Source organism: Panthera tigris, chromosome B4 (genome assembly GCF_018350195.1).
Source record: "Panthera tigris isolate Pti1 chromosome B4, P.tigris_Pti1_mat1.1, whole genome shotgun sequence".
In the NCBI taxonomy this organism is placed as follows: domain Eukaryota; kingdom Metazoa; phylum Chordata; class Mammalia; order Carnivora; family Felidae; genus Panthera; species Panthera tigris.
Genome location: NC_056666.1, coordinates 37,707,736 through 37,735,627, shown reverse-complemented (window position 1 = coordinate 37,735,627; position 27,892 = coordinate 37,707,736). Strand labels below are relative to the sequence as shown.

Below are 27,892 nucleotides of genomic sequence, written 5' to 3'. Positions count from 1 at the left end.
CAGCCAGCCAGCCCCTGCCTGAAGCTCTCATTTTGACCACTCTTCAAATCCTGTGGTTTTTGTGTCCTTTTGTTGTTTATTAAGCACCTAACACTCTGCTTCTAAAACTGCAGTGCTCACAGAACCTGGCGCCAGAACCTCCTCACTTAGGCGTTGGTGAGGCATTTATGAAACGCGGCTGGCAGCCAAGGCTCTTGTGCTCTGCTAGCCCAACGGCACAGGCTTGAACTTTACCCCGTTTGCAGGCACCCCTAAGGGCTTTCTATTCTCTTGGGAGGGACTGGGCTGGCTGGAGGCGGCTCACGTGGGCTCTGAATTCCTGCTTCCACTGACACGGTTCAGTTTATGCTGCCTCTGTGGCCCCAACCTGCTGCTGCTGTTTTGGGGCTCTATTCACAGATGGGACTCTCTCAATTCCATAAAAAGAAATCACTCGCACAAAGGCCTTTGTGTATGTAGCAGACTTTACTGAAGATTTGGGGACACAAAGGGGGGTTACATAGCAAAAATACAAAAAAAAAAAAAGAAAAGAAAACCCTTAAAGTTGAATATTAGACATCCATGAGCTTAAAAATAAAAAGACCTTTAGCCATTTCCACCCATTGGGCTCCAGCCTTCTGCAAAGGGGCCGGACCACCTCCTCCATCCTCTCTTGGGAAGTAAATCTAAATTCTGGACAGTCTCTTAGCCCACCATTTGTTCTGTGCTCCCTTTCGAGACCCTTCCTTGGGGTCTCCTTCCCCTCATGGGCCACAAAGTTATTTTCCTCATTTAAGAACACTTCCTTGACCATTTCTGAGGCCTGAGGATGAAACTCTAAGCATTGTGTCTGTGCTGGACAGTTCCCACTAAACTAAGAGCCCCTGGCCTCCTTATGGGCTCTGGGAGAAATTAGAGCAGAGCTTTTCTCCCCCCTAAACGCACGCGCGTGCGCTTTCCTGGTGGGAAGAACAGTCAGTGCAGGCTTTAATATATGTAAGTAATGACCACTCACTGAGTGCTCGCGTGAGCTAGGCACAGTGCTACTCCTTCACATATACTCTGTCACCTTTCTGCTGATAGCAACCTAAAGTCAGAGCCATTTTCTTCCCATTTCACAAATAGGGTTATGAAGGCTCTGAGAGGGTAAGCTGTTTGCCCAAGATCACATAACTTAGAAGCAGTCAATTTGGCCCTCCAGCAACCTGGCTCTAGGGTTTTAGTTCTTAAGAACAACTTACATAGAGATTGAACTCTTTGGGGAAAAGCTCTTTGTTTTCATTTTTGGAGCGGACATAACACACAATGTAAGAAAGAGTCAAACACAGTGGTCACTGGGCATAACTGCCCCTGGGGTAAAACACACCACTGCTCTTTCACACATTCCCCCTCTGTGCAGACTCAGCCCAGGCGAGCTGGGAGCCCTGCACCAGGCCCAATGCTGCAGACTGTCAGGAGCTCCCTGCTGCCCCCACCCCTGCTTATATGAAATGCCTGCCCTCCTACTTCCAGCCCGTTCTCACCCTGCCCACTGTCCTCTGAAGCCTACAGCTGGTTAGAGGGCACAAGTGATGGATTAAGCACAAACAGTCTATGAGCAGCCTGATACAGCCGCCACTGATCCTTACTCCACTGGCTTTAGTCCCAAAAGGGCAGAGTTGGTATCCACACGCACATGCATGCACATGCACCCTAAGGTCCTTCTGTGTGAGTTTCTCTCATTAGGAAGATCATCTCACTCTATGGAAGTTCACTGGGGGCCCCTGAGGCAATCTGCTCAGTCACTGTCAGACGCCAGGAGACAGGAGGTCTGTTTCCACGTCCCTATCTCAGTGACGCTCCCTGCTACCTCTAGATGTGTTGACAGGGCAAAGGGGTCCAGAGGGCTCAGAGCCCTCACTCACCTCCCAGGCCCCAATGGCAAGGATCACATTGCCTTGTATGTGTGCACTCCTTCAGCACATGCTTACTGAGCACCTGCTATGTTCCAGATGTGGTGTTTGGTTTACAGAAAGCAACAGACCAAGGAAGCTACAGTCTCCACCCACAGAAGCTGAGTCTAAGAGGAAAGACAGACTCAGAAGCAGACAATTACATGTGCTTCTCTGTGGTCCACAGCAGCTCCACCATTTATTTCTAAAAAAAAAAGGCAAAGATTAAAGACCAAAAATATTTACTGCTTGTTTCAAACACTTCCAGGATCTCCCTTCACAAGGAGTAAAACCCAAAGACCTTGCCAAGCAAGGGGGTGTTGGGCTGCGGAGGAAGTTGGATTGCCTGGCCCCCACCCTGGCCCCCACCCCAGTCTGGGCGGCTGGCCCGACCAGGATCTAGCCCCTGCTGCCTCCGTACCTTAGCCTGTGCAGCTCTTGCTCTCTGTACCTGGCACACACCTCCTCTCTGCACCTGCCCTGCACCCAAACCTCCCTGCCTCTACTCAGAATGCCTTCCCTCACCTTCCCCAGGCGGGAGAGGCTTTCCCAGTGACTCTCAGCACCCCTCACTGCCGTGAAAGCACTTGCCATGGTCTGCACATCCTGTTATGTGCTTTGTTTCCCTCCTCAATGAAATGTAAGCTCCCCAGGGACCGCATCTGTCTTGGTCAGTGATATGTTCCCAGTGCCTGGCACAGAGCAGAAATTAAGTAAATATTTGCTAACTGAATGAAAAAAATGCATTAATACTCTAAGCAAGTTAGTTTACTTCTCTGTGCCCCTTTCCTCATCTTTCAAAGGGGGACAGCACAATACCCACTGGGTGAGGATTAGAAGAGGTGACAGGGTGCCTATGTTCTGGTACCATGTCACAGGTGTCCAAGGGGTCAGGAATAGAAAGCTTCTGCCGCATAAGGGCAGGTGTGGCTAACCCTTCTGCATGAGAAGGGGTGAGTGCACACCAGCTCCTGAAGAATGTAACAGTTCTCCAGTGGGAGAAGGGCAGGGCACAACTGGCCAGGGGAACATTTGGTGCCAAGGCCGAAAGGCAAGGAAGGGCACCCACCTCGGGCCGCAGGGCAGTCAGTGTCAGAGATGCCTAGCAGGAGAGGCGGGCCAGGCCAGGGCTCCCACTTGCCCGCATGGCCGCAGTCTGCACTGCACCAGGGGAAAGGCACCTACGTCTGCATTCCTGTGGCTGACTGGCCTGGAACTTACGGCTGTAAGTACATGACTTTCCATTAAGCTACTGAGGTCAGGTCATAAAGAAAAGGGAAAATGCACAGCCAACACTTGGCCCCCACACCTGCACTGACTCCTTTCCACCCATAACACAAAAGATCATCTCCTTGACTCGTGCATTTGTGCCACGGCCAAGAGGCTGCTCACACATCCTTCCTGCATATTTACCTAGAGGTTCACAGTCAAGCTAGAAGTGTAGGCATAAGGTGCCCCTTATCCAAATAGCCTGAGGGGAAAGATGCGGGGAGAGGGCAAGGCTTGTGACAGTGACTAGGGGTGGGGTGGGACAGGCTCACACAAACCCGCCCACGGACACGTGAGCACACGTGGTCTGCTCAGACACTCCCGGACCCCAGGCCCCACCTCCACATCACATCTTTTGATGCGAGCTGGCCCCGCATAGAGTGCAGTTATGTAACTTGGCACGAGGTCTAGCAGCCGTCCAGAGGCGTCTGCTTAAAGTTGCTTCTTGATGAGAAGTGGCAGTCCTGGCCTGTGAGGTAGAAAACTGGATAGCCAGCTTCTTTTCCCCATCTGGAGCACTGGCCAGCCCTCATCCTATCTGCTGATCTAAACATTGCTTATCTAAACCCTTTAAGGGGCAGCCCCTCTCAATCGCAACCTCTTCCCTGGATCTTCCACACCCTGCTCTCTACCATCTCTGAACTCCAGTCTCTGTGAGGACCAGCCAACCCCACTTAAGAGTTATCCAATATGGCTTTTTAGATTGCGAGCTCCTGCTATGAATAATAATGTATATTTATCAAACATACTTATGTGCTCGGCACTATGCTAGGCACTCTACGTATACGAGGTAGGTACTCTTATTATACCCATTTTACAGATGGGGAAACTGAGGCATAGTGACATTAAGTAACTTGCCCCCCAAGGTCACATAGCTAGTCAGTGGCTGAGTGCCAGGATTCCAATCCTAGCTGTTTGACTCGAGCCCTTGATCCTAACCACCATAACACCTCCTAAATGCTATTTTACTCACTTTTGTATTCCCATAATATATCTCCCTGAGTGCTGGACACAAAGTAAACACTGGTAGGTTGAATCTTCTTCCCCTTCTGCTCCAGGTTGCTGGAATTGTGGTTCCTGCTGTGGATGATAACAGAGGGCCACTAGATGGCAGCAAAGAGCCAGGCCCAGGCCCCCCTGAAGGAAGGGAGGGATAAACTAATTAACAACACTTAATTAGTGCATCTTGCACCAGGCACTTTTATAGACATTAGCTCTCTTTCTCACTAAGGCCTTCTAAGGTAGGTACTATTGCCTTCCCTTTTAGAGAGAGCAAAGGACACTAAGGCTCAGACAGGTAGAGAAATTTGCCCAAGGTCAGACAGCTAAAAAATACCAGGACTGAAGCCAGGACCACCAAAACCCTAAGCCCATGCACTTCTCAAAAGAGATGAACCAGGGAACCCTTCACTGGTTCCCTCAAGGCCCAGAGAGGGTTTCACCCCCCTCCTCCACCCACAGGGAGTACAGAAACTACTACTGTCTGGGGAGGGAGTGGACAGTCTGGACTGACTCCGAGGCAGTCACCACCCAGCAGGCACCCCGGCTGGGGGTGGAGGGGAGCCCAGGGAGGACTCACAGATCATCAGAACTGTGTGGTCTCAGAGACCACTGGTGCACTGCAGACCTCTGGCCCATTTTCTTGGCCTTCACCCCCCACAAAGGATGCTGTGTGATACCAGCCTCACCACCTAAACTCTGCAGGCTGGCTTCCATGCCACCCCTCTCACCCTCCCTGTCTCAAGCTCCTATGATCTGCGACAGCTACTCCGAAGCAGCCAGCATGACCATGGAATCTATGCCCACTAGGGATGGACGGATAGAAACTATCTAGAGAGCTCTGGCTGTGTCCCCTTCCAACCTTTCCAACAACTGTCACCTCCACACCCCAAATCCAGCCCCCGGGCTGGACCAAGCCTCCCTGCTAACTGTGCTGGGGAAGGGGCAACAGAGGTGGCCAGGGCCGTGCACAAGTCCCGCACGTGCACACATGGATATGCACAGAACCCACAAGCCTATCCTCAGGCCTCCCAGGGTGGCCAGCAGCACAGTGCAGGGCTCGATGACAGCAGAGGAGGAACAGAGAACCCGCGAGCCTATCCTCGGGCCTCCCAGGGTGGCCAGCAGCACAGTGCAGGACTCGATAGCAGCAGAGGAGCCATCCTATCTTGAGCTTCAGCATCTGGCGACGTTCCTGGCTGAGTCCACTGGGGATTTCGGGAACTGCTTCTGGCCTGCTTCCCAGTCGGTTCCCCTTCTCCCACAGTCCCTCCCGAGGCTCATACAGCCAGATCAGGTCCTCTGAAAATACACACCATCTTGGGTTTATTTGGGATTGGGCATTGCAGGTTCAGGCACAGTTTGTTCCTGGATAGGAAGAGTCATGACCTCTCAGCTCTCCTGGCACTTCAGGGGCCGCCCCCACAGATCCCCTCCCCATGTCCCTGCACACACGATGTCACTTCCCCCCTCCCTGCTCCCTGAGTCTCTTATTCTTTCACCAGCCGGTAGATATGGTGCTGAGCCCCGTGCTCGCTGGCTGACACCTCAAAGACATAAGCAACGCACAGCAAGGTCTCCTGCGTGTCTCTGTTGGTGACCACCTGCAAGTGATGAAAAAGATGAAAAAGGTGAGCCCCAAACAAGGGCATGCCAATTGCTCTACCTACCGATCCGCTCCCACCCCACACGTGCGGGGCCCCTGTCCCCTCCACACACACACACCTGCAGGATGGTGAAGTTCTCCAGCACGCTGTTCATCATGTATTTCTCGGGCAGGTGCTTCAGCTTATGGATGAAATTGATCATGTACTCGCAGAGTGGGGACCGATGAATGCGGTATGAGTAGTGGCCATTCTCATAGCGGGCATACTCGGTCTGCAGGACCCAGGGAGCAGCGGAGGCTTAGAATCTCTTTGGACCACCTCCAGCCCAGGCCCAACTCCACAGGGAAGCTCCATGACCCACTCACTCTCAAGTAGAAAGAAAAGGCAGGAGGCCTGGAGGCCCTTGAGAACAGAGCCCCCCTCCTCCCTCAGTGATAGGCAGGCCAGGTACGGGAGGAAGGAGCATTGAGTGTAGCGGCACTAGGCGAGATGGGACAGAGCGATGACTCAGTCCTGACTCCACACTAACACACGCTAACGTGCACAAATGACAGCATGTAAACAGGTGACACCCGAACCGGATTGCTGGGCTGCATCAATGTCAATTTTCTGGTGGCCAATATTATGCTCTAGTTATGCAAGATGTTGCCCGATTAAGGGTACATGGGGTTACAATTGCATTGCGTGTGGAACCATAATTATCTTAAAATAAAATTTTATTTAAAAATAACTGGAAGAGGGGCGCCTGGGTGGCTCGGTCGGTTAAGCGTCCGACTTCGGCTCAGGTCATGATCTCACGGTCCGTGGGTTCGAGCCCCGCGTCAGGCTCTGTGCTGACAGCTCAGAGCCTGGAGCCTGTTTCAGATTCTGTGTCTCCCTCTCTCTGTGACCCTCCCCCGTTCATGCTCTGTCTCTCTCTGTCTCAAAAATAAATAAACGTTAAAAAAAAAATTAAAAAAAAAAAATAACTGGAAGAGCATCTTATAAACTACTATTGCTGTGGAGTGGGGTTCAGGCACTGGTGTGTTTCCAAAGTCCCCAGATGACCGAAGGTGCAGCCAGGGCTGACAAGCCTTGGGATGGGGGGCACTGTCTCTTCCCTGGTGCCAGCCCGGCGTCTGTGTTTGACATGAGGTGGGTTGCCAATAGGTAACAGACTTATTTATGAGGGGAAGAGCTCACTGACTCACACAAATCTGGGGAAAGAGGTGGGGTGGGGGGGACAGGGATGAAGGCCAACCTGAAGCAGCAAGGGGCCTGGTTTAACAAACATATGGGGAGGGCTCCTACCTCCACTTTCTCTACCACCTGCTTGCCGAAGGAGCAGACCTTGGTGGAGCAAGTGATTATCATGTTCTCCGGACTCTCATATTGGCTGGAGACTCCGTAGAAGGAGCTGCCTTCATCCTCGATGTTGGTGTTGAGGTCTGCCTGGAGGAAGACACAGGGAAGACAAGCAGTGGACAGGTGAGTCAGCAGGGGCTCCACCAGGGGTAGAGTCAGAAAGAAGCCTGGGGCCACAGTCCAGGTTCTAGGGCCAGGGAAGACATCAGGAGGGCCTAAAAAGAACTTGGACAGTAGGATCTTGGAAAGCTTCCACCTTTCTCCATATCCAGGCCTGGTATAAGATCAGGTTGTGTTGTCTAAACAATGGAAAAAGAGAACACTGGCACCTGTGTTAGTTTCAGGCCTCTGCTACCCATTTAGGCACCAACACACCCAGCAGGTGGGGCCCCCAATTTTGTCCTTAGGACTTCAAGTCCTATAGTCTAAGGCTCTGCTCTTGTTAAACTGCAAACATCTGAATCTATATCAGTCATTTCTATTTTAGTATGAATTTATCAGATCCTCTCCAGAGTCCATCCTAATGGTGAAGTAAGCGTGGGAACAGAAAGCCAGAATGGGAGACTGGCAGAGTGGAGAGTGGGAGGGGGTGCTGGTACATGGAGGAGAAGCTGGGACTTGACTATGTCTCATCCTCCAGTCCAGCTGGCCACTGGACCCTGCCAATGCTCTTTTGGAAATGGCTCTGGGGGTTGGCCTCTCACCCATCTCTACAGCATTACTGAGTCTAGCTACCCTTGACCTTCTTACATCTCTGTTTCAGCCTCCAGACTAATCCCAACACCAGTCTTCTTCCCTCTGGTTCATTCTCTAACTTCTCAGAGTTCTCTCCGAAAAACAAGTCTGATTGCATCACCCCATAGTTAAAACCCTCTCACCGAGCCCCTTGCCATCAGAGAACACTGCTCTCACTCTCCAGCCTGGCTTGTGAGCCTCTGGTCCTCTAGATCAGCTTCTTGCTATTCTCCAACACACAGCTTTTCCTCCCCTCCTGAAAGCAGAGCCCGAAGCATCTGCTTGATGTTGGGTTGATTAGAAAAGGTGGAGTAAGATTCCTGATTTCACACACGGATCTCGGCCTCGGTCTGATCAGTGAGGCTCCCTGACCACAGGCCCTGCCCAACACCACACAGCTGACAAGGGATGGGTCCCAGGTCTTCAGGCTCCGACTCCAGTGCTTACCCAAATCTGGCAGAGTTACAGGACAGGAAGGGAGACACTGGATGAGATAATTCAGTGCCTTGGAGACTCTGAGGCAAGAACTGTATTTCAGAAGCCCTGAACCACTTGGGGGTCCCTATCCCCAGAACTTAGGCCCCACATCAAATCATTCCATCCGAACCAGGGGTGCTAACAGAGCCACTTAGGACCCAGAACAAATGCACAGATTTAAAAAGGTTCATTCTGAGGGTGGAGCCTCTCGTCCCGCCTACACACTTATCTGAAATCACTGCCAAGCTGGACTCAGAGTGAGCCCTGCGGATGCAGTAGAAGCTCTAGACCCTTGGTGTCTAGATCCTGACACCAAGGACTCTTCTGCACAAAATAAGGGAATCCCCAGAACCCCAGGAAGCCTCTGGCACCATTTAGAGCCAGGCACAGGCAGTTCTGTTACTGGCCATTAGGGGAAGCTCAGTCATTATTTTTCTCTACTTTGGGGAAAGAAATTTTCCAAGAACAAGAACATTCTCTAGACTGGTGGAGGACATTGAATGTCTTACGGCACAACAGAAATATTATGTAGCCACAAAAACTGTTGAGAAGGACCTGTATTTACTATTGTGAATTGACTACAACAATTGTTAAGTGAAAAAAAAAAAAAAGCAGGTTATGGTTATGGAACAGAATGTGGATGTGTTCCTTTTATGATGAGAAAAAGAAAAAAGGGTGTTTTCATGTTGAATAGAATGGCATATGTTTAGTGTAGTCTGTGATGGTTTTAATGAGGCCACTGGGAAGACAGGAAAAAAAGGAATTACGGCTACATTCAAGTCAATGCTCAGCCTCTGAAATAAACAGCAGTGTTGTGAACACCCCCCGTCCCGCCCCCGGGCTGGCCTGTCTCAGTACTCTGTGGTGGGGATGGGGCCCGGCAAGAGAGAGGGCCCGAGTCCTGGCTGGGGTGGACCAGGCCTCGGTGGGCTGCACACTGATGGCAGCTGGGACTGGCCCAAAGCTTTGCAGTTAAGTATAAGGTGAACTGGGCTCAAAATCCAGCTATTTTCCCTGCTAAGTCACATGCTCCTCCTGGGAGACGAAGTTTGCCAGACTTCTTTAAAAAGGAACAGTTTGCTCAAAGTATGCTGCAGCTTTTAGCGCAGGGCAGAAGTGTGAAAAAGAGCTGGCAGGAAGCCCGGCTGCCCGGGAGGGCAGGCACCCGAATACAGGATGATGGGTGCCAGCCAAGTGGCAAGGCCAGGGCATAAGATAGTAGCACTCAGACTATAGCCCCTGCCAGCCTCCTCTTGATTAACGGTGTACGTGTGTCCCACCTACCACAGGCCTTACCATGCCCCTACTGGTTTCTCTTAAATCAACTCGTTCCCTAACTCCATGCTAAGTAAGCAATAATACCCATGAAATCAGTCAGGGATTCTATTTTTTCTGATACATGTAATAACAACAGCATGACTACTAAAGAAGAAATATTTATTCATATGTCACCTAAAAGAATGCTGTGCACCATGGCTGGGCAGGACTGGTCCAATCCCTCCCTGGTTCTTCCCAGTACACAAAGGTCATGGCTGCCTAGCACCCCTGCAGTGCCCTGGACGTGACATGCCCTTCATCACCTTGTGCTGGTAGGATCTGTTCGGATGGCCGTGGCCCCTTCCAGATGGTAGGCACCCTGCCAGCAAGGACTAAGCTCTCCCAGGGTTTGGACCATACCTGGTGTGAGGTGTGCCTGTAACAAAGGCCACGTGTGGCTGTTCAACCTCTCACCTTTCGGTGGCACTGAGCGGGGAGAGAGATGAGCCCCACACCTCCCACCCCACCCCACCCCTGCCAACCTCCCCCTGCAACCTCCGCACCCTCCTCTGTCCCAGGTCTTGGTCAGAGCCCTCCACTCACCTGGCCCTTCCATCTCTCGGTCACCCACTTTATCCTGCTCCCCGCCCCCAGCACAGCCAAGGGGGGTGGGGCTCAGAGAGGCTGAGACATTGTCTCTGCTGTCAAGGAATTTGGAACTCGTAGGACAGCAAGTAGGATAAATGCGATGGTGTTTTGAGTGGTAGAGAGGACAGAGAAAGAGGGAGAGAGCTAAGGAGGTAGTGGGAGAGAGATAAACATCCCGCCAATGACCATCCAAAGTCTGCCCCGGGACCTGCCCTGTGATTATGCTGCACGGATCCTGGAGAGGCAGCCGGGGACACAGACAACCCACTCTCAGCACCCCCTCTAGCCCTCAGTGCCCCATCCTCCTAGTTACTACCCCACCCCCTCCTGCAGCCACACTTCAGGCACTTCCTGTCCACCCTTACATTCCCCCTTACTCTAATAAGCATGGCTTACCTTTCTCAGCCTAAGAGGAAGACTGCCCCCCCTCGCCCTCCTGCCCTCTGAGTGCCCCCATGCTCCCCTCCCTTCACCCTATTCATAGCTGTGATGCGGGTGGGCAGCCCAGGCGGGGCCTGGAACAGGTGTGGGGGATCGGGTGACTGACAGATGAGCCGAGACAGCCGCAGCCCAGGAGTGGGGGCCAGAGGGGCTCAGATTCATTGTCATGTGCTGGTATGTGCCTGAGAGAAATGTCAGGGCCCAAAGGGAGCAGCAGGCTGGGATGCGGACCAGTCTGGGGTACTCGCCTCCCTCCAAGGCCTCAGATCACCTCTGCCCAACATTTTCAATTTACAGACTGGTGTTAACAACCATCAGTGTCTAAGAGTCCTCTCTCCCCCACCCCAAGGACAGAGGTGGCCTCAGCTGGTCTCCTGTGTTGTGGGGAAGGAGGGAGGGATTCAGCTTCTCAGTCCCTGCTCTAGACCGTGCATGTCACATCCAACAGAGCACAGCCTCACAACTCAACCCCTCCTGCACCCAGATGCCAGCTCCAGCTGGAAATGATTTGTCCCGGCAGCCATGAGCCTAGGAACTAACACCGCAATCCCATCAAAGAACAGTAACTTTCAACAGGGGGTGGGCTAGGAGGCTGGGTTGGGGGTATTAAAGTCCTCCTCCAAGCAGACCCTGATCAGCTCCCCAGCATGCACAGTCAAGGCCTAGGCTGGACCAGAAGAACACTGCCAGGCTGGAGAAGAAAGGGAGGCTTTGGGGGAGGGGGCTTTGTTTCCTTGTCTGCTCAGCTCTCCTAACTGTGTGTGGTTGGTCTCACAGCAGCTCACAGCAGGGGAGGGAGCGGCCAGGCAAGTGGGCAGGAGAAGAGAATTCCAGATGGCTGGGAACGCCAGAGCTGGCTGTGAGGACCCCATGGCTGACCAAAAGTCTCATGGTTAGCAAACAGGAGCATTTATTTTCCCCCATCACAGATTTGTACTCCCTGGTGGCTCTGCCCTCCCCACCCAGGAGGGACCAGATGGCTGCCAAGGTGCCCTGGCTGCTGCCATGCCCCCATCTCCGATTTCACCCGTCCTCACCCTGACCAAGTGTCTGGCCTTCAGAGAGGGCCTGGCTCTAGGGGCTCAGGCAAGGGGCAGGGGCAAGGCAGGTACACAGCCTCCCTTCAGTGCCAGCAGACCCCTCACACATCGGGGTCCTCAGAGAGACAGCCTCCTGCAGGCCCTCAAGAACAAATCTGCTGACTGTTCAGAGAAACAGGCCCAGGGAGGCTGAGATCTGCTTAGGTCATCACAGTTCTCAAGCGGCAGAAAGGAGACAAGAGCCTCTACAGCCCAGCTGGGCCCCACTGCTGCCCCCCTGCTCTCCCATGGCACACTGGAAGGGCCCCACTTGTGGCCCACCATGCTCCCCTATATCCTGGTTACTGTTCCGGGACCCTGAGATCTGCTCTGGATTCTCCCACTTGGAAGGTGAGCTCTTGGAAGACAAGGTCCATGTCAGGTCCACACAGTGGGGGCTATGTGCACAGCCACGGGCACAGCGCAGAGGCCACAGGGGAACCTGCTGGTTTTTTCCACCCCTCCCTTCTCCCATCAATCCCTGCCTCCTACCTCCCCCAAAACATCAGAAGGAGGGGATGTGGGCCACAAGCCCACAAGGTTGGACAAGAACACTCTAATTCCTTTTCCCTACCTGCCCAACTCTCACCTCTGGCAGGACAATCTTCTTCATTTTCTGGAAGGGAAGTCTGGACTCTAGAAAACTCAAGAGGCCTAAGTGCCCAACTCTACAAGAAATGCGCAGTTAAGTCTGCCATCTCCACACCGCCATTCTCTGCTGTCCCTCAGGGCCTTGCAGATCCTTTCTTAGGCAATCCAGAGCCTTCTCCAATGGGAACAGGGGGAGCACAGGACCCTGAGCAGGGTACACCCCAGGCACTCTGTAAGGTCGGGCAGCTCAGTGTCATGGTTCCGAGCACACACCCTGGAGACACAGTGGGTGTGAATCCTCGTGACCCTGGCAAGCCATTTCACCTCTCTGTGCCTCAGCTTCCCCTCTATAGAGTAAGGCTGTCAACTGAACCTGCCTTTGGGGTTGCAGCCAGGATGGAACATGCTGATATATGTAAAGTGATGAATAGTGCCTGGTGTGATTGTCCACCGAATGCCCTGACCTACCTTACAACATGTAGATCACGAGAACGACCAAAGGAAAAGAGGCTCACCCTGGCTGGATGTCTTAAAGCCAGGCCCCTGATTACTCTATGCCTCAGTTCTCCCCTGCCTTTGTGAGATGGGAGGCTGAGGATGGTCCTCGTCTGGATGGTGGCTAGAAAAATACAGAATATTACGACTAAAAGACAGGAACTAGTGAAAAGGCCCCAAATATACCATTCACTCCTCCAGGGTACTGTTCCCATAAATGCTTCCTGCCAACTAGGCCTTCCTCTTGATCCGAAATTGCAACCCCAGGGTGACTGAGCCAGTGCTGAGAAGGAGCCACAAATCACCTTCCCAAGTTCCTTCTTCCAAGTCAAGGCTAAGCCTGGACTGATGTGGGGGCCTGGAGGAGGAAGACTCAAGAGAGGGTGCAGCCTTCGCCAAAGAAAAGACCAGAAGCCTCCCTAGACACACAGCAGGAACAGGAGTTGCCTGTACAGTGACAGTGCTAATGGTAGCCCATGGCAAAGCCTCTTGGCCCCAATTTCCATGTCATAGCTGGAAGGGAGAGTAGGGAAAGGAAAAAGGGAAGTGAGGTGGACTAAGCCCCTCCTGAAAAAAGGGAGAACAGGTCCCTGGGTGGCTCAGTCGGTTGAGCATCTGACTTCACCTCACTCAGGTTATGATCTCACAGTTTGGAAGTTCAAACCCTGTATCGGTGAGCACGAGCCCTACTTTGGGTGAGCCCTGCTTCTCTTTCTCCCACTCTCTGCCCCTCGTAGGATTCTCTCTCTCTCTCTGCCCCTTGCTCACTTGCACCCTCTCCCTCTCTCACAAAAGAAAAAAAAAAAAGGGAGGACAACCTGCTATGTCAGCCTCTCTGGCTGAGGTCCTGAAGAGGCTGACATGCCTGCCTGACCTACCCTATTGGCTTCCAGTCTGGATGGCTAATTATTCAACTCAGGACAACTCTGGCCACTTCCCACCTGTTCAAAACCCTTCAATGATTCCTTATTACTAAAGAGAAGGGATAGCAAATCTTTCTCAAGTGTGCCACTATCTTCCCCCACTGCCTTTACCCATGGCAGTCATTGCCCGTCAATCCAGAACCTTCTCTTTCTAGATCTTCTCAATCCAGCATGGAGGCAAGACCACACCATAAGAAAGTTCAGCAAACTCAAGACTAAAGGCTGGCCAGAGCTAGAAAGAGCCCTGGGGGGCAAAGGAAGCAAAAGGAATTATAACCTAAAGCACCTCCAGAGGGCTTAGAGATAAGAAGTGAGCTGGTGTGCCTGAGAGAAGGCCTCAGTGGCTCTGGCCTGGAGGGACCAGGACAGTGGGGGCAGGGGAGGGACAGGCTTCTACACAAGGAACTGACTGAAAGGCAGTACCAAGGATGGTTAGGCCTCCGGGCCACCTCTCCCACCCTTCAGCAAAAGACCAGGGAAAAATCATCTTCAGAAATTAAACAGGAGGGCTTTGGGCTTCAGGGACCCTGGGCAGGCCCAAACAGGGAAGACAGAATTAAGTGAAACCCGCATAAGAAATGTTTGGCGCCCCCCAGCCCTTCCTGCTACCTCACGCCTCGGATGCAGTGACCACGTATACCCCTTCCAGGGGCACAACTCAAGAAGTCTTCTATGGAGAAACTGAGCCACCTCAAGAAAAAAAAGGTCTAACAAATATACTGACATTTATTGATTTCCTAAAAAAAAACAAAAAACAAAAAAAAACAGATGTCAAGTCCGACCTTGCACACAGAGCTCCCAATAACTATTAAATATGGGCATGGCATAAACAATAAAAGAACTTCAGACTTCATCAAAATGAAAACCCTCTGTGCTCCAAAGGACACTGTCAAGAATGTGAAAAGAGAGCTGACAGACTGGGAGACAAATCTCCAAACCGCACATCTAATAAGGGACTTCTATGTATAATATATAAACTCATGACTCCATAATAAAAGACAATCCAATTTAAAAATGGGCAAAGGAGCTCAAGAAACATTTCTCCAAAGAAGATACAAAAATGACAAGCACAGAGAAATGCAAATCAAAACCGCAAGGAATCCCACTTCATACCCACTAGGATGAGTATAATCACAGAAAATATCAATTGTCAGCATGGGTCTGGAGGAACTGGGACCCTCATACAACTACTGGGGGGAATGTAAAATGGTGCAGCTGCTTTGGGGGACTGTCTGGCAGCTCCTCAAAAAGGCAAAGAGTTGCCATATGACTCAACAATTCCACAAGTGTCTACCCAAGAGAAATGAAAACCTACGGCCACACAAAAACTTGTCATGAAGTTCACAGCAGCATTATTCATAAAAGTTGGAAACAACACAAAAGTTCACCAACTGATGAACACATAAACGAAATTTGGTATATCCATGCAACGGAGTCTAAGTGAGCCATAAAATGGAACCAAGTACTGATTCATGCTATAACACAGCTGAACCTTGAAAACATTATGTTAAGTGAAAGAAGCCAATCACAAAGGATCACATATTGTATGATTCCATTTATATGAAATGTCCAGAAAAGTCAAAGCTATAATGACAGCATTAGTGGTTGCCTAAGGCTGGGAGAGTGAGCATGGGATGTGGTAGCTAAAGGGTATGGGGCTTATTCTGGAGGTGATGAAAATGTTCTAAAATTGGCTGCACAACTCCGTGAATATACTAGAAAACACTGAACTATACATTTTAAGTCAGTGAATGTTATGGCAGGTGAATTATATGACAAGAAAGCTATTAAAAAAATATGGACCAGGGGCGCCTGGGTGGCTCAGTCGGTTGAGCATCCGACTTCGGCTCAGGTCACGATCTCCCTGTCTGTGGGTTCGAGCCCCGCGTCGGGCTCTGTGCTGACCGCTCAGAGCCTGGAGCCTGTTTCAGATTCTGCGTCTCCCTCTCTCTCTGACCCTCCCCCGTTCATGCTCTGTCTCTGTCTCAAAAATAAATAAATGTTAAAAAAAATTTTTTAAAAATATATATGGACCAAAAAATATGACCATTTTAGGAAACTGTCCAACTTAAAATACAGACATCAAAACAGATAGAAAAAGGGATTAAAAGGAAACAAAGAAAGGAGAAGAAACTTAAAAAATGATTCTAACTTTGTATCCCCAGAAAGGAAGAGAAAAACTGTAGTCATGAAACAAGATCAGGATGCACTCAAAGAACAAAAAGGAACTCTTAAAAATGTCATGGTCAAAGTTAAATATCTGACAGAAGGTGGTGCAGAGAATGCCACCATATTCCATTGATCTAATCCACCACTAACTGTGTGATGTGCCAAGATCTTTGGAATGACTAAGATAGGAAAATGCCACCAACTGAACTATGACACACTAGCAACTGAAAGACTCATCCATCTTCTTCTACAGTCACAGAACCCTAATTTTATTGAGAATGGCAGTTTACTCTACCAAAAGAGTACATTTCCCTGGATCCTTTGCAGCTAGGTGCAACCATACAACATAATTAGGTGCTGTGTGGGACTTCCAAGAAGGCTCCATAGAGGGAATGAAGTTGGCTTCTTCCTTCCTGATGGCTGGAACTGGAAGATAAATATGATGGCTGGAACTCCAAAAGCCATGATCTTGAGGACAGAAGCCATGCACTGTGTATGGCAGACAGTTGGAAAGGAGACGGGCCCCAGTGATTTCAAGGAGCTGCTGGACCAGCCTAGACAGTCCATCTCGACTTACTTTACATGAAAGAAAAATAAACTACATCTTTATGCCACTGTTACTTTGGGTTTTATGAACTGTACACTTAGATACACTCTTAACTAATTTAGAAGAATTAGAAGATAAAGTTAAGGAAATCTCCAAGAAGATGAATTGGAAAATCAACAAAAAAACTATAAAACTTATAGAGGATAGGTCCAAGAAATCCAACATTAGACTAACAGGGGTTCTTGGTAAAGAACACAGAGCAAACGGAGGGAAAGAAACAATATAAGTAAATTTCCCCAAATTGAGAAACACTAATGTCACAATTGAAAGTGCCTGGCTTAAAAATTAGAAAGTAAAAACACAGACAGCCCAAAGCTCATGAATGTGAAACTTAAGAACATAAGGGATAGAAAGGAAAATGCAAATTTTTCAGCGATAAAAAACAAAAACGAAACCCAGTGGCACAACAAAGGATAGAGAATTAGGATATAATGAGACTACTAGTGTTTGAAGACAACGGAGCAACACATTGAAAAATGATTCTTGCAAATCCTTTCTGGGAAAATGATTTACAACCTAGTTTCTCTACCCAAACTATTGATCTGGTCCCCAAAAACAGGCATTCAAACAGGCAAAGACTTAGAACATTTATCTATCACACATTTTTTTCTTAGGGAGGTACTAGAGAATGTTTTCCAGCAAAATAAGCGGGACACCAAACAGAGAGAAACAGGAGATCTGGAAAGCCATAGATTCAATACAGGAGAAAAGTGGAAGCAGTCTAGGTGTAGAGAATAACCAGTTCAGACTGGAGCAGAACAGAGGCACCCGGGAGGAAAATCTCCAGGAGAAAGGGTAAACTGATGAATGATCTCATAGCATTTGGGGAAAAACTTAATAAAAAAAAAAAATTTATATGATGGTTATGATGGAACAATTTGTAAAATTTTAATAATAGGTTTATTTAGAAATATGCAAGTAAGAAAGCCATTTATTTGTAAGAAAAAAACAAGAAAGTTGTACAAAAAATAAAACGTGATCATAACACATAATTACATCATAAGCATTATTCTTGGCTCTCTGGTAGTCATTTTGCATGGTCAAAAATGTAAACATTTTATTGCTTTTATTAAATTATACAACTTACTGTATATGATAGTACTGAGGTGATGAGGGGGAAAGTGATATAACATTGCTGATGCTTTTCTACAGTACCGGAATAAATACAAAATGTCTTAGTTGTGATATCAAGGTATAGCAATATAAAGGTAGGACTTTGAACTCAGGAGATAAAACCTAGAATAAACAAGCGAAAATTTACATCAACTGCCTCTGGGGATTGGGGTTGGGGAGGAGTGGGACAAAAATCTGACACTTTTCATTATAAGCCTTTGGTATTAGTTAATATTCACTGATTTAAAAATAAGATAAAAAGAAAATATAACCAACCTATTTTTCATCCCAGGATAGATTAAAACCCAGACCTTGTATGACCAAGACCTTCAGGATCCAACTGCCTTTCCAGTCTTATTTTCTATTATTCCCTCTCACACACCTGTACCCATGATTTCCCCTCTAGAGCCCACTTCCTTATGCCTCCCCCAGGCTGTACCAGCCCTTGCCAGGCTCAGATCCTGATAGATCTGGCCCATCCCTAAAGGCCCAGGTCCAACTTCCATTCTGCTCATATAGCAAGCCTGCAGTGTGTAAAAGCCAAGCACCCTAAAGCTCAGGGGCCCCGAGTCTCAGTTCTAGCACTGTCTCTTCTGAAGATAGCCAGGCCCGTGGGTTTGATTATAGAAGCCCAGGCTGGAGATTCCCAGCCAGCGGCCTTTAAGCCACCTGGAATTATATGTAAAATACTCTGAAACTGTTCAAAGGCTCCAATCAGCATGCCCGAAGGACTTCTGCACTTCCTCACCACTGGCTTAGTGTGCACTTGTCTGACTCTCTTCCCTGCACCCCTTTTCTGCGTATACTGGGCCCCCAGAAGGTAAGCTCCCAGCGCAGGTACTACACCTCCTAGTCTTAGAGGAGATGTTTCAAAAGCAGGGGGCTCTCCCAACACAGAACCCGTCCAGGGGTGAGGCAGGGAAGGCAGCAGAGGCAAAGCCTACGGGCTCAGCTGTTTGACAAGCTGGGTAGGTACTCCTCTTGGGGTGACCTATCCTAATCCTACGGCCTACTTCTCCAAGCCCTGCCCAGCCCAAGAGCTGCTCTGTTCCAGCCCTGAAACCAGCTCAGGAGTTGGCAAACATTCCACGTTGGCTCTTTGCCTATGCCCCCTTCAGTGTCTCCTGAGGTCTGTTTGCAGCGCTATAGCCCCCTAGAGGCTGCATTTCCTGGCCAGACCCGGATGCCATCACCACCTCTCAGAAGAGGGACTGATTCTGCTAGCTCGGCCCTCCAGCACCACTGGCTGGCTCCCTGTCTCAGCCTCCCGCCACTGTGTGGCCGTTTTGTGCTTGCTTCCCCACTCTGCACTGGCCCTGCCTTCCCCGGGTTTCCACTCATGGAAGGGGCACCTTATGCTCACTCTTCCTCCGTTCTCCTCATTATCATCAACATACTAGGGACTGGAAGGAAGAGTTTATCAAAGGGCTTACCCAGAATTTCACAAGAAAAAAGGCATTGGAAGGTCCCCGTTCAAAGAGCTCCTTGAGTCCCCCCTTTTTCTCTGGGAATTTGTCATAGATCTGGCGGATGTCCACGGCTTCGAGGTAGGGGTCACTGTAGCTTGGGCTTGACTGGCCAATGTGTACAAACAGGTGCTTGTTATACTGTGGAGAGAACAGCTGGTTTCAGGGACAGGTAGAAGGTATCAGGGCAGACACAGCAGCCCAGAGCTCAGATCACAGCCATGCCACCTAGAGCACGTGACTTCACTTCTCTGGGCCTCAGTTTCCCAACTGGTAAAATGGAGACAGTAAAAGGATCAAATGTAAAGCAAAGTTAACGGGTATAAAGCATTTGGTGCTGTGCCTGCACCTAGTCGGTACTCAATAAATTGCAGTTATGTGTATCATTCTTGCCCTGGCTATGGTGGGCATTTTCTATCTTTGGGCCTCTGTTATCTCATCTGTCACGTCAGACCACTGACCTAGATAAGCTGTTTTCAAACGGTGCTCCACCCTATAGATGGGGGCTAGGCTGCCTCTGTGTCCCTTACAGGCACCTGGCTACAACCAAAGTCTACTTCTTCTGTTGTACCCACTGGGCTTCTGAGAAAGAGTATGATTAATGGGTGCCTCAGCTGAAAAAACAAGTTTGAAAACATCAGTGTGAAATGGTCTGTGAAGTCCCCCAGGCTCTGGCACCCTGTCAGCCCAGCCTCCTCTAGCTCCTCCTCCTCCTCTGACCTTTGCAGGTAACGCTGGTCACCAGGGACATGGGACCCTGAAGGAGACAGGGTGGGGATGGGGCTCCTCTCTCTGCTACCGTCCCAAAGATATGGGTCAGACACAGGAGGCTCCTCAGAGCCACAGGGGAAAGGGGGAGCGGTGCTGGGTGGGAGGGCAGAGAGCATGGAGGGAAGAGTACAGATCAGAGAGGGAGCAGCAGAGGGAGAGGCCAGGAGAACCGGGATAGAAAAAGAAACCAGGGGACGGCTTTGGGGTGGGAGCATCAACAGTGTCAGGGAAAGAGGGAGGTGAAGTGAGGAAAGAAGAGGGAGGGAGGATGAAGGAAAGGGGGAGGGCCAATGGAAGGGAAGACTGGGAAGCAACAGGACATCTAAGTAAAACCCAGAAGTGGAGTGGGGCAGAAGGCCAGGGCAGGAAGCCAGAAGCGGGTGGGAAAAGAGCTGGAAAGACATGGGAGCAAGAACCTCTGGGAACAGGAGAGGGTGGGAGAGCCAGCCAGACCCAGGCCAGGACCTACCGTATCAGGGTCCTGCTGCTGCTCCAGGAAGGCAGAGAACTCCAACATCCAGAGCTTGGAGCTGGCCACACTGCGGCCCTGCCATGGGGGTGCCGGGGGCGCTGAGGGCGATGGGGCGGGTCCTGCAGGAGACTCAAACCCTGCATGCAGCAGGAAAGGCACATGGGGACGGGTCCACACCTCAGCCTCTGCGAGGATCCCAGGCCCAGCCGTGAGACCCTGTGCTGGCAAGGGAATCATCTCCTGCCTCCCCTAAATGGGACCCCCACCCCCGGCAGGGGTGGTGGAGGGGAGTGCCTGGCCCGGTACAAGTTAGGCCCCTTGGGCCCCCCGTACAGAACTGTCCTCAAGGGAAAATGGATGCCGCATGGAGGGGCCGGGATGCCAGCTGGGCTGAGGGCTTCTGAGCAGCACAACTACGTTCTTGTGGAGGAGCTTCTGGTCCGGTCAAAGATAACCAGACACACTGACTGCTATAGTGATGGAAGCCCCGTGAGAACTGGAAGTTTCCGGATCTGTTCACTGCAGTCTCTCCAGCCCCTAGAACAGTGCCTGGCATTCCTTACAGGTTTGCTAATAACAGAAGTAATGAGTGTGATAAGAATTGACAAAGTATGCACTTGGGGGTGGGCAGGGAAGGTTTTTCCCAAGAAAGTGATGCTTGAAGGAAATAGTAAGTACAGGCAGAAGGGGAGAAAGGGGAAAGGGTGCTCCAAGCAGTGGACACGGCAGAGGCAAACTAGGAGCTGTGAGAAGCCCCGTCCTCAGAGGAACTGGAGAGTGGGTGGGTTTGTGCCAGTGGCAGGAAACGAAGACAAGAGATGAGCCGGACGGGGGAACTGGGCTAAGCAGCATGAATTTTAGCCTGAGAGTCTGAGAGGGACAGAGGATTTTAGGGAGGACAGTGAACTGATCAGACATGCATTTCTGAAAGATCCTACTCAGTGTGAGGGAAGGACTAGGCAGGGGTGAGGCGGTCAGAGGCTTGGTCCCAGGGATGTTTTCCCAGTGGAAAAATGAAGGCCTGAATGAAAGCGGTGTAGTGGAGGGAAGAGTAAGGGATAGAGGAGGCACATCCTAGGCCTTAGTTACTGATGGGACGTGAGAAAGCAGTGAGACAGAACTCCAGACACCAGCTTTCCAGGCTGGGAAGCCCCACATGCTCAGGTGGGTGACTCGGGAGCATTCAAGGAAGGAGACAGAGAAGAAACACAGGGGTGGGAGGAGGGCCATGCTGGACACTGAACAAGTGCTATGTGCCAGACATGACTGGATATACAGAAGACACAGACCAGTCAGCCACAGACGTTGCCCCCCAACCCCAGATACTAGCAATAGAGTGTCAAGTGCCAGATGGGGGTGCAGAGCCCTCAGGATGCCTAAACTGGGTGGGGGCAGGGCAGAGGAGCTTCCAGGAGGCCTGAGCAACAGCCCAGAGGCAGGGCGGGACTGGGGGCATGGAGGGAAGGAGGGAGAGGAGAGAAAGCTAAGTTACCAAGGAGGTCCATGCAAGTCCTACTACAGAGTTTAGATTGTACCCAGAAGGCACCAGGGAGCCAGGATTGGAGTGAGTGAGTGAGTGAGTGAGTGAGTGAGTGAGTGAGTGAGTGAGTTAGTTAGTTATTTATTTTAGGATTGGAGTTTAAGCCTAGGAACCACATGGTGGGATTGATGCTTTAAAAAGGTCCCTGGGGTAAATTACAGGGTGAAGAGGGGAAGCGGGATAAAACCGGTGTCAGGTTAAGAGGCTGCTGCAGTAATCCAGGCAAGAGTAGGTGGGCCTGAACCAAGACAGTGAGGCCAGGGAGAGGAGGGGACACACAGGAGGGTGGATCACTGGGAGAAAGTAGCAATAGGGACACCAGGAGGGTGGTGGGCTGCTCTCAGAACAGAACCAGCCAGGCCAGAAGGTCAGCAGGGAGTCATTCCCCGAGCCAGAAAAGGTGGTTAAGGGGAAGGATCCTGTCTTGCCCTTCAGAGAGGAAGGAGGTAAGGCACCTCCATGAGAAAGAAGCAAAGACAGGGCAGGTTACCTGAGCAGTGAGAGGGAGGGGCCCTACCTATGCTCCAGGCCTCTGCCCAGGAATGTTCCCTCTCCTCACAAGTGGCTCCAGGCAACAAAGCCACGCTCTCCTTGGACCTCCCATTTTGAAGGAGACATCTTAGCATCACCAAGAGGGAAGCCATCCCAGGAGCCAAGCTGCACAGGACACACATGCAGCATAGAAAGATGGCCGGGGGACAGCTGCCCTGGGGCACAAGGACCGCCCCCTCTGACCCGTGTGCACCCCTGGAAGCCCTGAGTGTATCAAACAACCCGAGAGGCATGGCGGGCTTGGTGCACGGCAGAGGTGTGCGTGGCAGGAGCACAGAATGGGGTGGGGCCAAGAGACTGAGCACACGCCAGGGCAGCATCTAACAGGGGCATGAGGCATCCAGCTGTCGGGGGGCCGGGACCTGGAGGGCAGGAGCTGCAGGTGTGCGAGGTGCACGGGAGCTGTGCGCTGCCGACCCACCTGGCAGAGGCAGCGAAGGCTGGACAGCGTAGGTTTGTTGAGAGAAAGGTTTCACACTACGGAGACAGGAGAGAGGAGGTGTAAGCCCTGGGCAGGTTGCAGCCCAGGAGTCTCTGGCAGTGTCCAACGCTGTGTGTGGCTGGCCCCAGTGGTCTGAGCATAAGTGGCCTTAATGGGCTCTGGCCACCTGCTCCCTCCCCTGCCAAGTCCCTCAAGTTTCATGGATGACCCACAGAAGCAGCATGTCTGTTGGGAAAATCCATTCCTCCCTCCTTCCTTCCCTCCCAAGCCAGCCAGAGGTCTGCTTCCTAGCCTCTCTCCCTCAGGGTCCCAAGCTCTGGCCTTGTTTCACGCTGGACAGACTGGAGTTTCAGCAAATGCCACCCCAGCGTGTCCACACCACAGACTGAGCTATTGCCTAAAAAGCAGGACAGCCTGATCCCAAAGCTCAAGCCCCTCCTGAAAGGCTGCCCCCAGACTGCTACCCTGTCCCATACTGGGAGCCAGGCTCAACAGCACAAGTTCACAGGCTCAAGTTCAGTTCAGAGAGCAACTGGTAGCAGGCCATACTCACTCATGGGATGTTCCAGCTTGGCCCGGCAAAGCTCCTTGCCAAAACTGAGGAGGCAAAAAGCACAGTCAGCACAGCCCCATGCACCAGGGCTGTGGTGTGGGAAGACCGAGCAGGGGCCTCATCTGGAAGGCAGGGTTGGGGGCCTAGACCCAGTGGGCAGTAAGGAGAGTCAGCACTGCTACACTGGGCTAGGTTACAGCAGTGTCCCAAAGTGTGTTTCAAGGAGCTCTAGTCTCTAGACACACTCTGCCAAGAAGGTGCTCCTTGAGAGAAACCCCAGGTTTAGAATTACAGCAACTGTATTCCTCCCTTAGAGGCCCACAGTGCGTAGCAGCACATAAGGCCTGAACAGTCCAAGGTCAAGAAACCTATTTAGGTGTAAGCGTCCCAAACTTCCTTACGCACAGAATTACTTTGTTCCCTATCTATGCAATATTCTGATGGACTAGCAGTCTCTGGAGCACACTTTGAAAACTCCTGGACGAGAGGCTCACTGAGCATGGGGTGAGGTCCTTCCCTACACGCCTAGGGCAGTGCTATGGGTGCATGGTGAAGACCCATGTAGACCCTATAGCCAAGAAAACCTTGTGAGGACACAGCCCTAGAAAGGAGGAGCCTTTCTAGATCATTCTGAAAGGGTGACCAAGCTGGCCGTGGCCAAGAAATTTAAAACCCAAACAAGCGTTTGTTCCTGAACATCAGCTCTCCGACTGGAAAGAGAACAGTGCTGAGGAGCAGAGGGGAGGGGGGAGCCGGGACAGGGCCGAGTGGTGGAGAGCTGCTCAGGGGCATGCTGATGTTACACCAAAGACTCAGGCGTCAGCCCCCTCACCTGTCAATCAGGCCAACTCTGTAGAGCTCCTTGGTTGGTCAGCTAATGGGAGCTGCTTTGCCCCTTGTGGGAGGTCTGCTGTGTCACCGTCAAGGCCCCCGAGAAGGTGGTGCCGATGCCAGCAGAGCTGTGCCTCAGCGTGGCCCCTTGGCCCTTGGTCCCTCCTTCCCCCTGGCTCTCCTGGCCTGGGAGGACTCAAGTGAGAGAAATGTGGCCTGGCCAGTGCCTCTGGCTCCTCAGGAGGGGGAGGAGTGAGAAGGAGGGGCTGGTGTGGTCTCTGGCTCCAGGCAGCCCCACTTACCCCTGAGACTGCTGGGTGGCCTGGGCCCCGGGCGAGGGCCATTTTACTGTGGAAGGCTGTGGCGGAGATGGCCTGGGCGGGCGACATGGGAGCCATGCTCTGCAGGGCCTTGTCCTTAGCTGCCTGGTCCTGGGGAGACATTGGAAGGGAGGGCCTCAGCAGTGGTCACTAGGGCAGGCATGGGCAAGGCGGGGTCTGAGCTTGTGCTCAGGAAAGCTGTCCTATCGCCAGTGGCCAGAGCCCTGGACAAGGCCCTGAGGGCCAAGGCTTATGCCCCTGCAGTGCTATTAACTTTGTTTGTGACTAAGTGCAGGTCACTTGGTTTCTCTGATCAGTTTCCTCATCTGTCAATGGGGCAAAATACGTGTCCAGCCTATTTTATTAGAGCTTAAAGGGCCTTTTGGAGACCATCTGCCAGGCGGTGTCTCCACGGGGATACTCTGAGAACAGAAGCTTTTTAGTCCTTGCTCGCCTCCACACCACTGGCAGCTGGCATGGTACCTGGCTCATAGTAGATGATACATAAATATGTCAGAGCCCTCCTCGAATGGACAGGAGGAGTCATCCTCGGTCACACGAACTGTCTAGAGGCATGGGGCAATCTCCTGTGGCCCCACCTGTCTCAGGCCTGCCCCAGGGGTCTCCCCTTGCACTGTGGACACCTGAGGCACCCCCAGACTTTTCCATGTCAGGATGTAAACACGTACGGTCTGCCCTCCCTGGGTCCAAAGGCCCCAAAAACGGGTTCACCCTGCACCGGCTCTGAACAAAGAAGTACTCAGGGAAGCATATGTGAGGAACAAACAGGCACTTAATGACATTAGTGATGATGACAATAATAGTAGTAACAATTTTTACATGTGTGTAAGCCAGCAGTTCCCATCCGGAGTGTCCTAATCCCACAGGTCTTCAAAAGTGATGAGACCGTACTTCAGTACTGAGATTTCTGTATTTCAAAAAGCCTGATGGGAACTGTGTTTTTGTCCAAAATAAGACCACATTTATAGACTGGAATGGCAAGTATTATTCAGCATGTATAGCTTAATTGAGGCCAAAAGATTGGATTATGTCAACTCAGGAGCTCAGATTAGAAATTCTATCTTTATGATGAATATTTTTAAACAGAGAAAATAAATTAGCTGTTATTTGGTAATGAAGTTGGTAGACCCAGATCTGTCCTGAGTCATAACCGAGTCACCCCGGAGAAGCGATGGAGGTCCCTGTAGCCTACAGGTGCCATTCTATGACAGTTTCACTGAGTCCCCACCATAGCCCTGTGAGGCGGGCACCACCTTGGTGGCCCCCGACAGCATCCCAACACCTCGTGATTGTGGAGCAGGATTCCAAAGGCCCCTCCACTCAGCCTCTCCAGGACCATCTGCACTCACTTGGCACAAGGTGACCCACACGTGGACTCTGAACATCACAGCACTCCTGTGAGGCCAACAGGACCAGTAGGATCCCCATTTTAAGATGAAGAAACCAAGGCTCAGAGAATTTATGTGACTACGGTGTTGACAGTGGTGATGGTTGGTCTGAGAGTTTGGCCCCAGTTGGCATTATCAATTTACCTCTGGGCCTCTGCAGGGCTGGGGTAGGGGGGCGGAGGACACGGGGCAGGGAGTGAGGAGGATGGACACTGACATTTACCAGCACCCAGCGCACACCACAGAACACACAGGAAACCCTTCTGAGTGGATGGGTCATCCTCAAACCACTGTCCTTTTGGGGTCAAACTTGGGCCTTGCTCTCAGAGGCTCCCTGATAACCAAAGAGGGAGCTACTCAGCATAAGGTGGCCTCTTCCCAAGGACACTTGCACTGTTCACGAGGAAGAAGTCAAACACGCCCAGGCCAGCTGGCTCAGGCCTCTCCCTCCAGGAGGACATGTATGATGCAGCAGGCCGTACCCTCCCAAAGCTTGCAGACCTCTGTGGTTAACAACTACATTATGAAGCCAGAGAGCTCCATCCGCTCAATGTCAGCCACTTACGTCCCTTCCCGGATAGCTGATCTAAACAAATGACTGGGACTCAGGAAACCACGTCCTCACCAGGGTGGGACAGGAATCAAGGGGAAGTAGGAAGGACATTATGAGGAGTGACATCAAATGGCCAGGCTATAAGGCCAGGGAGTCACTGAATTTTGGGGCTGGAGAGGACCTCAGACGTCAACTTGCTTAACTCTGTCATTTTACATTTTAAACCAAATGGAGCTTGAGGAAGGTCAGTGACTCATCCAAGTTCACATGGTACAAGGGCAGAGCATGCTACACCAAATCCCGGGTCCTGGAGGATTTCTATCTAATTAATAGAAGTCTGTCCACCAGGGATTATGTTAGGTCACAGACCCCTTTGAGAATATGACAAAATCCTCAAGCCAATCTCCCCAAGAAAACTCTTATAAAGATTTGCATATTATTTAAGGGGCTCATGGCTGCCCTTGATGTCCATCCAGTGGTCTACGAAGGCTCTCCCAGGCCTCCAAGTTACAGCCTGTGGACAAAGGTAGGTGCGATTCCTTGAAGCAAATGTGCCCATACAGATGGTCCCCAAGGGAATTAAAAGTTTCCCTGGATGGCTGTAAACAGAACACTGTAAAGTCTTGTCTCCATTCTGGCCCCCTGCCAGGGTCCCAGTGAGAGGCAGACCGGAGAGGGAAAGTGGGGCTCAAGTTGGACTCCAGGACCCAAGGGTGTCTGAGGGTACGTGTGCTGGCTTGAAAGGGAGTGACAGCTGAGGCCCAGCCAGCTGTCCCAGGGACAAAGGAACAAGGTGCCGGGCTGCAGCTGTGGGGGCTGGGGACAGCTGGGCTGAGTGGGCAGCGGGGTGCGGCTTCCTGGGAGTTCCCACCACTCATTTGGAGCCTCCCATGTCAGGATCACGGACAACTGAAGCCACACGGGACCTTCAAGCTCCTCTAGTTCAGGGGTTTTTAACTGGTTTATGAGCTACTTTGGGGTTCAAGAGCCACAGAGCATCAGAAGCAGATGGGAGCAGGGTCTCTGACCTATTCCTCACTAACCTAGCTTTGACTGGAGTAGCCCCTTTGATAACATACTGGGGTGATATTTTGTTTGGGGGGGAGAAGGGGGACCCGGCTGCTTAAAAAAAAGTGTGTTAACTGCTGGACTCAGTCTGATTCCCTCAGATGTTAGCTCTTCCTGCCAAGTAGCTGGGCAAACTCTGCTACAAGCGTGTCTATGGTGGGGTGGGGGCTCACTCCCTCTTGCCATTCACCAAAAGGGTCCCCTGGCTCCAGCGACCAGGAGGCCTAAGTCCTGTGGGGAACAGAGTGCCC

General features: G+C 51.3%; 1 protein-coding gene across 8 annotated transcripts in view; it reads right to left on the bottom strand.

Annotated features, from left to right (window-relative positions):
• Positions 1–446: 446 nt before the first annotated feature.
• Positions 447–27,892, bottom strand: part of TEAD4 (TEA domain transcription factor 4) — a 70,402-nt gene continuing 42,956 nt past the window's right edge. For 4 of the 8 annotated variants that reach the window (XM_042991580.1, XM_042991577.1, XM_042991581.1 and 1 more), the window contains 8 exons: positions 24,594–24,722; positions 23,461–23,504; positions 22,887–22,942; positions 20,371–20,510; positions 19,098–19,271; positions 7,076–7,216; positions 5,904–6,056; positions 447–5,782 (listed from right to left, as the gene is read on the bottom strand). In XM_042991580.1, the coding sequence (XP_042847514.1) occupies positions 5,669–5,782; positions 5,904–6,056; positions 7,076–7,216; positions 19,098–19,271; positions 20,371–20,510; positions 22,887–22,942; positions 23,461–23,504; positions 24,594–24,722 (951 nt within the window). In that variant the 3' untranslated portion in view covers positions 447–5,668. The remainder of the gene's footprint in view (positions 5,783–5,903; positions 6,057–7,075; positions 7,217–19,097; positions 19,272–20,370; positions 20,511–22,886; positions 22,943–23,460; positions 23,505–24,593; positions 24,723–27,892) is intronic. The other 4 variants (XR_006219751.1, XR_006219752.1, XR_006219753.1 and 1 more) reach the window with 4 other exon arrangements.